This window comes from Prionailurus bengalensis, chromosome B4 (assembly GCF_016509475.1).
Source record: "Prionailurus bengalensis isolate Pbe53 chromosome B4, Fcat_Pben_1.1_paternal_pri, whole genome shotgun sequence".
Taxonomy (NCBI): domain Eukaryota; kingdom Metazoa; phylum Chordata; class Mammalia; order Carnivora; family Felidae; genus Prionailurus; species Prionailurus bengalensis.
The window spans coordinates 11,882,885-11,896,345 of NC_057358.1; the positions used below are offsets into that span (position 1 = coordinate 11,882,885).

General features: G+C 43.8%; 1 protein-coding gene across 1 annotated transcript in view; it reads right to left on the reverse strand.

The window, feature by feature from the left end:
* Window positions 1-5,867: 5,867 nt before the first annotated feature.
* CCDC3 (coiled-coil domain containing 3) overlaps window positions 5,868-13,461 on the reverse strand; it is a 122,796-nt gene continuing 115,202 nt past the window's right edge. The window contains exon 3 of the mRNA XM_043562406.1: window positions 5,868-8,445. Within this exon, the coding sequence (XP_043418341.1) occupies window positions 8,170-8,445 (276 nt within the window). The 3' untranslated portion in view covers window positions 5,868-8,169. The remainder of the gene's footprint in view (window positions 8,446-13,461) is intronic.

The window sequence follows — 13,461 nt, forward strand, 5'->3', positions numbered from 1 at the left end:
TAAAGAGACTGTCTTTTTTCCACTGGATAGTCTTTCCTGCTTTGTCAAAGATTAGTTGGCCATATTTTTGTGGGTCCAAGTCTGGGTTCTCTATTCTATTCCATTGTTCTATGTGTCTGGTTTTGTGCCAATACCATACTGTCTTGGTGATTACAGCTTTGTAGTAGAGGATGAAGTCTGGGATTGTGATGCCTCCCGCTTTGGTCTTCTTCAAAATTACTTTGACTACTTGGGGTCTTTTGTGGCTCCATACAAATTTTAGGATTGCTTGTTCTAGCTTCGAGAAGAATGCTGGTGCAATTTTGATTGGGATTGCATTGAATGTGTAGATTGCTTTCGGTAGTATTGACATTTTAACAATATTTATTCTTCCAATCCATGAGCATGGAATGTTTTTCCATTTCTTTGTATCTTCTTCAATTTCCTTTATAAGCTTTCTATAGTTTTCAGCATACAGATCTTTTGCATCTTTGGTTAGGTTTATTCCTAGGTATTTTATGATTCTTGGTGCAATTGTGAATGGGATCAGTTTCTTTATTTCTCTTCCTGTTGCTTCATTATTGGCGTATAAGAATGCAACTGACTTCTGTACATTAGTTTTGTATCCTGCGACTTTGCTGAATTTATGTATCAGTTCTAGCAGACTTTTGGTGGAGACTGCCGGGTTTTCCACGTAGAGTATCATGTCGTCTGCAAAAAATGAAAGCTTGACTTCATCCTTGCCAATTTTGATCCTTTGGTTTCCTTTTGTTGTCTGATTGCTGATGCCAGGATTTCCAACACTATATTAAACAACAACGGTGAGAGTGGACTCCATGTTGTGTTCCTGATCTCAGGGGGAAAGCTCTCAGTTTTTCCCCATTGAGGATGATATTAGCTATGGGCTTTTCATAAATGGCTTTTATGATGTTTAAGTATGTTCCTTCTATCCTGACTTTCTCGAGGGTTTTTATTAAGAAAGGATGCTGTATTTTGTCAAATGTTTTTTCTGCATCGATTGACAGGATCATATGGTTCTTTTTTCTAATGTAATTTATTGTCAAATTGGTTTCCATACAACACCCAGTGTTCATCCCAACAGGTGCCTTCTTCAATGCCCATCACCCACTTTCCCCTCTCCCCCACCCCCCATCAACCCTCAGTTTGTTCTCAGTATTTGTCTCTTATGATTTGCCTCCCTCCCTCTCTGTAGCTTTGTTTCCCCCCCCCCATTCCCCTCCCCCCTGGTCTTCTGTTGAGTTTCTCAGTATCCACATATGAGTGAAAACATATGGTATCTTTTCTTTTATTAATGTGATGTATCACATTGATTTGCGAATGTTGAACTAGCCCAGCAGCCCAGGAATGAATCCCACTTGATCATGGTGAATAATTCTTTTTATATTCTGTTGAATTTGATTTGCTAGTATCTTGTTGAGAATTTTTGCATCCATATTCATCAGGGATATTGGTCTGTAGTTCCGTTTTTTGCTGGGTCTCTGTCTGGTTTGGGAATCAAAGTCATGCTGGCTTGATAGAATGAGTCTGGAAGTTTTCCTTCCCTTTCTATTTTTTGGAACAGCTTGAGAGGGTACGTATTACCTCTGCTTTAACTGTCTGGTAGAATTCCCCAGGGAAGCCACCTGGTCTAGGACTCTTATTTGTTGGGAAATTTTTGATAACTGATTCAAGTTCTTCACTAGTTATGGGTCTGTTCAAATTTTCTATTTCTTCCTGTTTGAGTTTTGGAAGCATGTGGGAGTTTAGGAATTTTTCCATTTCTTCCAGGTTGTCCATTTTGTTGGCATATAATTTTTCATAGTATTCCCTGATAATTGCTTGTATTTCTGAGGGATTGGTTGTAATAATTCCATTTTCATTTGTGATTTTATCTACTTGGGTCTGTTTTTTTTTTTGAGAAGTTTGTTTTGCTTCTTAAATTCCCCATATGAGTGAAAGCATATGGTATTTGTCTTTCTGTGACATATTTCATTTAGCATAATATTCTTTAGCTCCATCCACAACATTGCAAATGTATTTCATCTTTTATGGTTTGGTAATATTCCTCTGTATGTGTGTGTGTATCCACACACACCATATATATATACACAAGTATATATACTATATATATATATATATATATCCCCCACATATATACAAATACCCCACCCCCCAACACACTACATCTTCTTTATCCATTAGTTGATGGACATTTGTGTTCTTTCCATAATTTGGCTATTGTAGATAATGTTGCTCTAAATACTAGGGTGTATCCCTACAAATTAGTATTTTTGTATCATTTGAATAAATACCTAGTGGTGCAGTTGCTAGATCACAGGGTAGTCCTATTTTTAACTTTTTGAGGAAACTCCAGGCTGTTTTTCCAGAGTTGCTGCACCAGTTTGCATTCCCATGATTGGTACTCTTTTTTCTCTTTGTTGAAATTTTTACTGTGTTCATCCATTCTTCTAAATACAGGAAGTAGCTTAATGACCCTTACTTTGAAGTCTTTATCAGGTAGATTGCTGATCTCTGTCTCATTTAGTTCTTTTCTGAGGTTCTATCTTGTTATTTCATTTGGGATATTTTCTTATTTCCTCATTTTGCCTGAATCTCTGTTTCTATTTATTAGGTAGTTCAGCTAGTCTCCCCCTTGAAGGAGTCACCTAGTGTAGATGTCCTGTGGGACCCAGAAGCACAATATCCCCTGGCTACTAGAGCCAGGCAATGTAGGGGTGTTTCCTGTGTGTGCTGCATGTACTCTCCTGTTGTGGGGCTGCAACTACTTCAGAATCACTGGTGGGGTGGGGTAATCCCAGGCCCAGGTGGCTGTCATGCCTGATTGCATCTGTTGTGGCACATTTTTGGGTGGGGATGGCCCCCAACTGTAGCTACTTTTGGAACTTTGGTGGAGGGAGCTGTCAACCTGTTGACTCTGAGGCCCAGCCGAGGTGCTTGGGTGTGTGGGGTTCTCAGCAGGGCATGCTTCCTGGCATTAACAGTCTAGGGAAAGGACTCCTAAATGGTGACCACCAGCACTGAGATCAGGATGGCAGAATTAGCAAAGATGATTGCTGTCAATATCTCAGTCCCTGGTGTTAGGTCCTGCTCCCTCTTGTGTCTCTGGCAGCCATTTGAAGGTTAGTGACTCTCCTCTACCTATGGTCTACATACTCTTTGATCTAGTGTTTCTGCCCTGGTTTCTGGGTTGAATGTGTGCACAGGCCCTTTAAAAGTGGCTTTTCCTTTCCCTACAGTTCTGTAGTTTTCCTGGACGTATTCCCCATTCATTTTCAAAGCCATGTGTTTTGGGGTCTCATCCCTCCTGTATGAGACCTAAGGGCTAAGGTGCATAAGGTGGAGCTTGAATTTTTTGTTCCTCAAGGAAAAGTTCTGTACCTTTGAGATTCTTCCCAACCATGGAACTCCAAGCCTGGGGTGTGTCCCCTCCCCCCGACCTTGGTGAGACCATCTGTCTGCCTCTTCTACCTCAGTGCTGTCCCTTGCTGTGGAGGTTCTGTTCATCCAGTTTCTCAGACCCCTTCAGAGGACATTCTTCCATATGTAGTTGTGGACTTATTGTGTCAGTGGAAGGATATCAGAACAGGATCTTTTTCTATACTACCATCTTGAACCTCCTCCTCTGGGAAGCAATTTTTAAAGTAGCAAAATAGACCCCATTCAGGAAAAGACTAGTAGGTATTCTTTTCCTGCTCCCTCTGTGCTGATTTTGATGTGACAGCTGGAGTTGAGTGTACCTGTGCCCAATAGTAACTGCCTTTGTTTGCTATAGCCTTGTAGGGCTTGTGGACACAAATCCCGTTGGCTTTCAGAGCTATGTGTTTTGAGGGCTTGTCCCTCAGATGGGATTCTTAGAAGTTGGGGTTGTAGATGTGGCATCCAAAGTCTTCTCTCAAAGAAAAGCTGGTATTCGGAGATTCTCTCCCGATTGTATGGCACTGTGCAGTGTGTAGGCACCACTTATGGTAAGAGTGTGCCTAAACCTTTTCTACTCACTTTGATATGGATGCATTTAGTTCCTCCAGTGTGTAAGACTTGCTCAGCTAATTTAACGGTTTCTTTCAGATGGAATTGTTCCATGTGTCACTGTTCATTCAGTGTGTCTGTGGGAGGAGGGGAGTTCAGGAGCCTTCCATGTTGCCATCTTTAAAGTTGCCTCTATATTTTCTAAACTGTTTCTGAGGGTTTTTATCCCCTTAGGCTGGGGAGAATTGAGCATCGCTTGATAATAGGAGGAGTCCCCAATGAGGGAAGTATTTACAATAAAAAGAAAACATTGGAGGGGGGAGCTGGGTTTTGAGAGGAGAAATATGAATTCAAGATAACAGAAATGGGCTTGACACTGGATGTGGTCAATAGGGATGTGCCTTCCTTTGGGGTGAAAGGGAGGAGAGAAGGATGGCAGAACTACACGGTGTGAGTGATATTCAAAGAAATTGGGGAAACACATTGCTGATGTGCTGTGTTTTCTTGGCAAATTTGGAGGAACAGCTTCTGATTGTGAGAAAAAGGGAGGTGGCTCAGAAAGGAACATGAAAAAGAACTGGCGATGGTGTATGGTGAATGGAAAGGAGGGTAGAATTTAATATAGAATCCCACCAAATGTGCTCTTATTTCTGACATGCATTGGTCGGGCCTTTGTGGTGAATATTAGAAACAAAAATTATTCTTGTGGTGTCTATTGAGTGCTTGCAGTGTGTCAGGAGCCAAGCTAAGCATTTAAATGAAAATTTTTATTCAATCTTCTGAACAGCCTTTGAGGTAGTAGTGTTTATACTTGCTAACCTATAAAATCAGGATAATAGTGAAATCAAGATGGAGTTGAATCCTTGATTGGCTACCTATACTGACAGTGGTCACTGTGCAATTCACTTAATCTCTTGAAAGTCCAGATTCTTAAGAATGAGCAACAGGATCACTATTTTATAAAATTATTAGAGCTAGTAAATGAGATAATATAGGTAAAAAAGCTGAATACTCTGAGTACCTGATTTTTTACACCATTTTAGAACATGGACTGTTGCTGAATGAACAATTTGATTCAAAGTCATTGTGATCTGAGTTTGTGTTCTCTCTCCCCTAAGGGAGATGGGACCTTGCACCACAGAAGGGACATTCCCTGTTGTTTCTCTTACCAGGAAAAGGGTGACATAGCCTGGTGTATAAAAAAAAAAAAAAAAAAAGCAGTATCAGTAGAAACAGTGGTCTGGAGTCCAACAAGGGCATTCACAAACTTTGGAGACCTAAGGATCCACCCCACACTAGCTGTGGTTCACATGTTGCAGCTGTAACTCCTGGGTCTATAGTTGAAATATTCTAGATTGTGTCTGCCTCTCATTTATTTTGTGACTTTGGGGTTTGAGGAGGCCTATTGACTTTTCCAAAGTAGAACTAAACAGTGGTCTGCATCTCAGAGAGAAAGCTACAACAGGTTGGTTAAGCCTATACATTTTGGAGCAATTCTTGGATCCTTAGTGCATAAAAAATTTCTACTAGTACAATAAACAGTTGCAAGGGCCACAGTAGGATGACAAGGCAGCAGATAACTGGGGAGTTCCCTTTGGCAAGAGATTCAAATGTATTTTTGCAAACATTGATTAATGAAGCTACTTGTCCCCTAGGAGGAGCAGACCTGGATACCACTGCTTTTCTGCAGGTGTGTTGAGAGAAGGGAACCCTGGGGAAGGGGGGGGGGGGGGCAGGCCATATTCCCAGGAGAGCATCAAAGGCGATTTGAGCTCAGTCTCCTATGTGCCCCAGGTGTTACTCATAGATGCTTCCCCAAAAGGATCTAAAGTACTTCTCCAGGCCAAAGCTGGAAATACCAAAATCTCCCTGACCCACAAGAAACACACATCGCCTTACCGTTGTGGCTGAAATACTGCTCATATTTATTAAAAAGGTAGAACATAATGCATCTGTAGGGATCCAGTTCCACAGTTCTCAAAACACTAGCTGTAAATCACCCTTAGGCTTGTCATTCCCTTGGGTGGAAGCAAAAGTGCTTTAATGAAATGGCCCCAGGAAGAATTAACCATTGTATCATGCTATGAAGAATACAGCTATAAAGGAGCAGCAGAAGCTTGAAAATGAAGCAAAAGCTGCCATTCCATCCAGTCCAGGGTGTAGACTTCTCCCCTTGAGCATCAGCTTGCCCCTCAAGTGGCACAAGTCCATCCTCCCAACCAGCTGCCAGAGCAAGAACTTGGTTTTCCTACAAGCAGTGGAAGGGAGATCTGACAGTATAATTGCATTTCTAATGGAAAGGACAACATCATCAAGCACTGAAGTGTCTGGGGTGGTCTAGGGGGAGATTTCCTGATGAGTAACCTGCAGGTTCCATCTGGAACAGCACAGAAAGGAGACTTGTAGATTTGGAGGTCCATCAGAAGACAATCACAAGACGGCCACTCAGCTACCTTCTGAGTAACACAACTGGGACTAGATCAAATGCTACTAAAGTAAGGGCTCAGATGTTAGACCTAGTGGATACCCTTTTTACTTGCACTGTCTTTGAAGCTGTCTTTCCAAAGAGGGTGAAGAGTTCTGACTATGTACAAAACTGGATGCACTGACATGTGGACTCATGTGAAAACATTGCTCCCAGGATTGGACAGTCCAGGGAGGTGGAAAGTGCTTGGAATGCCTGGAACCATGTCCGGTATTTTCACTGTAAGCATCTCTGCCACAAGCATTTTCACTGCATAACACATTGGCCAGAAGGCAATGTGGCCATAAAAGATAAACTAACAAAAAATAAAAGAGGAGCCTTAAAAAGGACATAAGAAATAATTTTTTCATGTTACATTGAGAGGTATTAGTTTTCCAAATACTAGGATGCACATTTGTAACTAAGCTTTGTATCGTACGATGAAGGCCTTCTAGATAGATGTTGTAATGCTTTTCTAGCCGAGTTATTTCAACTCATGAATTACCATTTTGCATGATAGTATGGTATGCAATCTGACCTTACAGTCTTATTTCACACTTCTATTTAGCTTTGTTGCTGTATTTTCTATCAAGTCCATATATGTAGTTATCATGCACCATTTTAAGGCCACCATGTGTACTGGTCACTGTATAGCCCATTAGGAGGCCTAAGATTCATGCAATATAAAAATGGGAACTCTGTCAGTGGAGAAATTAAACCTAACTATCAACTAGTTATTTCACCTCTGACAGCAACGTTACCTTACAGCTAATGTGTTACGTGGCAAAAATGTTTGCCGTGAAAATGCTTGCAGCAAGACTCTGTAGAACTGCCTGGATGGGAAACTTGACTCCATTAGGTAAGGAGGTGTCTTTGCAGAATGGAAGTTAATAGTGTACTGGGTCAACTCACCTCAAAATCAGAGCAGCTAGATGGAGTTAATGAGCAAGCCATTTTAGTGGTCAGACTCTTCCAGCTCAGGAACATGGTTTGCTAAAACATGGCCAGTCCATAAAGGCAATTCCCCTTTAGATTGACCCATAGGTGTTCTCTTTAGCTCTGGGTAACTGGTGTTAGAAATCAGGTATAATTCATATTACTCGATTACCTGATCCTCACCCTCACCCCCTGCCGCAACTCAGTATGCTACCTGTTAAGACCTCATATGAAGTCTTACAATGCTTCAGCTGTGAGGAAATGCTGGCAGGGGTAGGGACACCATGCACAGGTTTATTTACAGGTATCCTTGGGTGCTTTGCAAGACTGCCATCCTCCTTCCAAAAATGTAGCAAATAAGACATCAGAAGGTTCCATGATTTGCTATAGATCCCTCCTCAGAACTAATGGTGGTCCTGGAGCTCTGAGCTGAGATCATACTGCTTCTCCTCTGAAATAAGGCTGAACCCCTGGGTTCTTGTGCAGCTAGAGATTCTAAAATGTTCTTTCCACAGTAAGTACACTTTCCAGGGTGGACAAGCCCTAGGCAAGCACGTGACACTCTAGGATCTTCCTGGCTCTGGACTGGCAAGCACCAGGCCTGGGAGCAAGACAGGGAGGGAAGGGAGCCCAGCAGCCAAGGAAATAAGCAAGACGTGCCCCTTTAAGCAACGACGCTCGACCAAATTCATATTTAGAATTCATCTACAAGAGTGCACAGACAAACCTGCTATCCCTTCACATTCCCTGGTAAGAGGCAGCATGCTCCAGCAGGGCCAGGCAAGGCCACCGCTCAGTCTCTGCTACCCCCGCAGGTAGGTGGCAGCGGGTGGCTCCTGCCCCAGGGCATTAATGTGTGGGACGGCACCTGCTGCAGCCGCTAACTTCTCACTGAGCTTCTGGTTCACTAGCTCCAGGTGGCGCCCATTCTTCCGGGCCTGCCTCAGCGACCTCTTGACCTTCTTCACCCGATCCCGAAGCTGCTTGTTCCGCTTCTCAAGGGTGGCCACCTTCTGCTGCAGTTTCTTGACATGGTCCTCCTCCTCAAACAGGGCCTTCTGCACTGATGAACACATGAGCTGGGAAAGCAAAGGCCATGGGAGAGGCAGGTGAGTTTCATTATAACCTCCCCAGGGCAATTTTCCTGGGTGCTGCCAAGTACCCAACAACACAGACCCTGACCTAGCCAACAGCCCCAACCCCAGGATGAGGACTACCTTCAAGGCCCCTTCTCCATCTCACCCTGTGAACCTCATGGCAAATATAAAGCCCCTCTTTTGCTTTCTGTTTTTGGGTACCTTCAACAATTTAATTTTTAAGCACAAGGGCGGTTTTGTCTTTTTAAATGCTTACCAACGTGTATACTATTGATTTCCTGAGGGTGCTTGTGATCTTTCGCTTTTTGTGCTGATTCAGCAACTTTGTCTATTCAATTCTAACCTGGATTTAAAACATTTTCCAGTCAAGTCAATGTTTGAGGATCGTCCATAGAGGGCTTTCAGGGCATTTCTACTGAATGGGTGTTGTGTACAGTAAGCATCAGATACCCCCACTCTGGAAATTGTTCTGGTCATGGCAGAGACCATGAGAAAGAAAGAAACAGAGCACGAGCGAGGGAAGGGTAGAGAGAGAGGGAGACCCAGAATCTGAAGCAGGCTCCAGGCTCCAAGCTGTCAGCACAGAGCCCGACAAGGGGCTCAAACTCACTAACCATGAGATCATGACCTGAGCAGAAGTCAGAAGCTTAACCAACTGAGCCACCTAGGTGTAAAACTGAGTTTTTGTTTCTTACCTAAGCCACCCTGGTTCTTTTTTTTTTTTTTAAACAGAAAAGATATTCTAAGTTTTGTTACTCCAATCAAAAAAGAGCTGTAGTAAATCAACAAGTTAAAGATCAAAACCCCAGACACAAAAATACAAAAAGTGGGGCACCTGGTTGGCTCAGTCGGTAGAGCATGTGACTCTTGATCTTGGGATTGTGGGTTCAAGCCCCATGTAGATGTAGAGAGTACTTTAAAAAATAAAATTTTTAAAATACACAAAGAATATAAATAAGATTCATGCAAATTAGAGCTATAATGAATTGCTCTTTTTCAGACTGGTAAAATCAAAAAGTCAGTGTTTGCAGGAATAGGCACTTCTGTACTATGAGTATAAAACTCTAGAAAAAGTGATTTGGCTATATGTACCAAAATGAAAACTGCATGTAGCCTGTGACCTAGTCATTTTGGAACTTCATCTCATAGAAATACTCCCCCATAAGAGACTCTTAAATAGAACACACCGAGGGTTGATGGGGGTGGGGAGGAGAGGGAAAAATGGGTGATGGGCATTGAGCAGTGGGGCGCTTGTTGGGATGAGCACTGGGTGTTGTACGTAAGTGATGGGGGACTCCACCCCCAAAACCAAGAGCACACTGTATGTTAGCTAACCTGACAATAAATTTTATTTAAAAAAATACTCCCCCCCCCCCCCCGGGGGCACCTGGGTGGCTTGTTTGGGCAACTGACTTCGGCTCAGGTCATCATCTTGCAATTTGTGGGTTGGAGCCCTGTGTCGGGCTCTGTGCTGACAGCTCAGAGCCTGGAGCCTACTTCGGATTCTGTGTCTGTCTCTCAATAATAAATAAACATTAAAAAATGAAAAAAAAATACTCCCCCCTGTACAAATATATATGCAAAAACAAATAATACTGTCTGAAGACATCTCTCATTTTTGTCCCCTCATCCCACAACAAAAATTGACCATCCATCCGTAAGCAATAGTGCCTTTGAGAGAGCTATGGGATCCAGCATAATATGCCAAAGGACCCAGGAGAAGCATTGGCGACCCCATGTATCAGGTAACAGGCAGAAAGACCTCTTTCTTACCTAGGGACCCTGCCGTGATCCATGAGACAGTTCCAGCCTCTCTCACTCAGAGGACCTCAATATATTTCTCTAAGAATACCTAAGTAGGGCTGATAGGTATATGAAAAGGTGCTAGACAGTACGAATCATTAGAGAAACGAAAATACAAACCACAGACATCACCGCCTACCTATTAGAATGGTTATGAAAAAAAACAGGAGACAGGGCACCAGTTCAAGACAGTGACGTAAGAGGATCCTGAACTCCTCTCCTCCCATGGACACACCGAAGATACAGCCACCTAAAGAACACTTTCCTCTGAAAGACATCCACGAACTAGTTGAGTGACTCCGGCATATTATAGAAACAAGCAAAGATCCCACATGGAAATATGTACAAGAGGCTGACACACTTGTCATCAACCCCAACCCTAGTGCCACCCCCACAATTGGGAGGGAACTCACAGCTCTGAGCTTCTCCTTGAGGAGCAAAGTGTTTGAACCCCCTATCTGGCACTCAAACTTTTAAGATGTGTACCTGAGAGATGAGCCCCTGCAACAGGTAGCTTTGAAAGTCACCAGGGCTTGTGTCCATGATACTCACAGGCTATACAAAACTAAAACCATTCTTAAAGGCCTAATGGCTACCACCCTCCAGGGCCTAGTACAGAGGCAGCAGATTGAAAAGCACCCAATCCGAGTTGCGGCAAGATGGCGGCTTAGGAGGACGCTGGGCTCACCGCACGTCCTGCTGATCACTTAGATTCCATCTACACCTGCCTAAATAACCCAGAAAACCGCCAGAGGATTAGCAGAACAGAGTCGCCGGAGCCAAACGCAGACGAGAGGCCCACGGAAGAGGGTAGGAAGGGCGGCGAGGCGGTGCGCGCTCCACGGACTGGCGGGAGGGAGCCGGGGCGGAGGGGCGGCTCGCCGGCCAAGCAGAGCCCCCGAGTCGGGCTTGCAAAAGCGGAGGGGCCGGGCGGACTGTGTTCCGACAGCAAGCGCGACTTAGCGTCTGGGAGGTCAGAAATTAACAGCTCTGCTCGGAAAGCGGGAAGGCTGGAGGACAAAGGGAGGGAGAGCTGCTGAGCCCCCTGACAACAGAGCTCAGTTTGGTGGGGAACAAAGGCGCTCGCCAGCGCCATTTCCCCCGCCCATCCCCCAGCCAAAATCCCAAAGGGAACCGGTTCCTGCCAGGGAACTTGCTCGCTCCGCGCAAACACCCAACTCTGCGCTTCTGCGGAGCCAAACCTCCGGCAGCGGATCTGACTCCCTCCCGCTGCCACAGGGCCCCTCCTGAAGTGGATCACCTAAGGAGAAGCGATCTAAGCCTGCCCCTCCTGCCCCCGAGCACCTTGCCTACCCACCCCAGCTAATACGCCAGATCCCCAGCATCACAAGCCTGGCAGGGTGCAAGTAGCCCAGACGAGCCACAACACCCCACAGTGAATCCCGCCCCTAGGAGAGGGGAAGAGAAGGCACACACCAGTCTGACTGTGGCCCCAGCGGTGGGCTGGGGGCAGACATCAGGTCTGACTGCGGCCCCGCCCACCAACTCCAGGTATACACCACAGCACAGGGGAAGTGCCCTGCAGGTCCTCACCACGCCAGGGACTATCCAAAATGACCAAGCGGAAGAACTCCCCTCAGAAGAATCTCCAGGAAATAACAACAGCTAATGAGCTGATCAAAAAGGATTTAAATAATATAACAGAAAGTGAATTTAGAATAATAGTCATAAAATTAATCGCTGGGCTTGAAAACAGTATACAGGACAGCAGAGAATCTCTTGCTACAGAGATCAAGGGACTAAGGAACAGTCACGAGGAGCTGAAAAACGCTTTAAACGAAATGCATAACAAAATGGAAACCACCACAGCTCGGCTTGAAGAGGCAGAGGAGAGAATAGGTGAACTAGAAGATAAAGTTATGGAAAAAGAGGAAGCTGAGAAAAAGAGAGATAAAAAAATCCAGGAGTATGAGGGGAAAATTAGAGAACTAAGTGATACACTAAAAAGAAATAATATACGCATAATTGGTATCCCAGAGGAGGAAGAGAGAGGGAAAGGTGCTGAAGGGGTACTTGAAGAAATCATAGCTGAGAACTTCCCTGAACTGGGGAAGGAAAAAGGCATTGAAATCCAAGAGGCACAGAGAACTCCCTTCAGACGTCACTTGAATCGATCTTCTGCACGACATATCATAGTGAAACTGGCAAAATACAAGGATAAAGAGAAAATTCTGAAAGCAGCAAGGGGTAAACGTGCCCTCACATATAAAGGGAGACCTATAAGACTCGTGACTGATCTCTCTTTTGAAACTTGGCAGGCCAGAAAGAATTGGCACGAGATTTTCAGGGTGCTAGACAGAAAAAATATGCAGCCAAGAATCCTTTATCCAGCAAGTCTGTCATTTAGAATAGAAGGAGAGATAAAGGTCTTCCCAAACAAACAAAAACTGAAGGAATTTGTCACCACTAAACCAGCCCTACAAGAGATCCTAAGGGGGACCCTGTGAGACAAAGTCCCAGAGACATCACTATAAGCATAAAACATACAGACATCACAATGACTCTAAACCCGTATCTTTCTATAATAACACTGAATGTAAATGGATTAAATGCGCCAACCAAAAGACATAGGGTATCAGAATGGATAAAAAAACAAGACCCATCTATTTGCTGTCTACAAGAGACTCATTTTAGACCTGAGGACACCTTTCGATTGAGAGTGAGGGGATGGAGAACTATTTATCATGCGACTGGAAGCCAAAAGAAAGCTGGAGTAGCCATACTTATATCAGACAAACTAGACTTTAAATTAAAGGCTGTAACAAGAGATGAAGAAGGACATTATATAATAGTTACAGGGTCTATCCATCAGGAAGAGCTAACAATTATCAATGTCTATGCACCGAATACAGGAGCCCCCAAATATATAAAACAATTACTCATAAACATAAGCAACCTTATTGATAAGAATGTGGTAATTGCAGGGGACTTTAATACACCACTTACAACAATGGATAGATCATCTAGACACACGGTCAATAAAGAAACAAGGGCCCTGAATGAGACATTGGATGAGATGGACTTGACAGATATATTTAGAACTCTGCATCCCAAAGCAACAGAATATACTTTCTTCTCGAGTGCACATGGAACATTCTCCAAGATAGATCATATACTGGGTCACAAAACAGCCCTTCATAAGTTTACAAGAATTGAAATTATACCATGCTTACT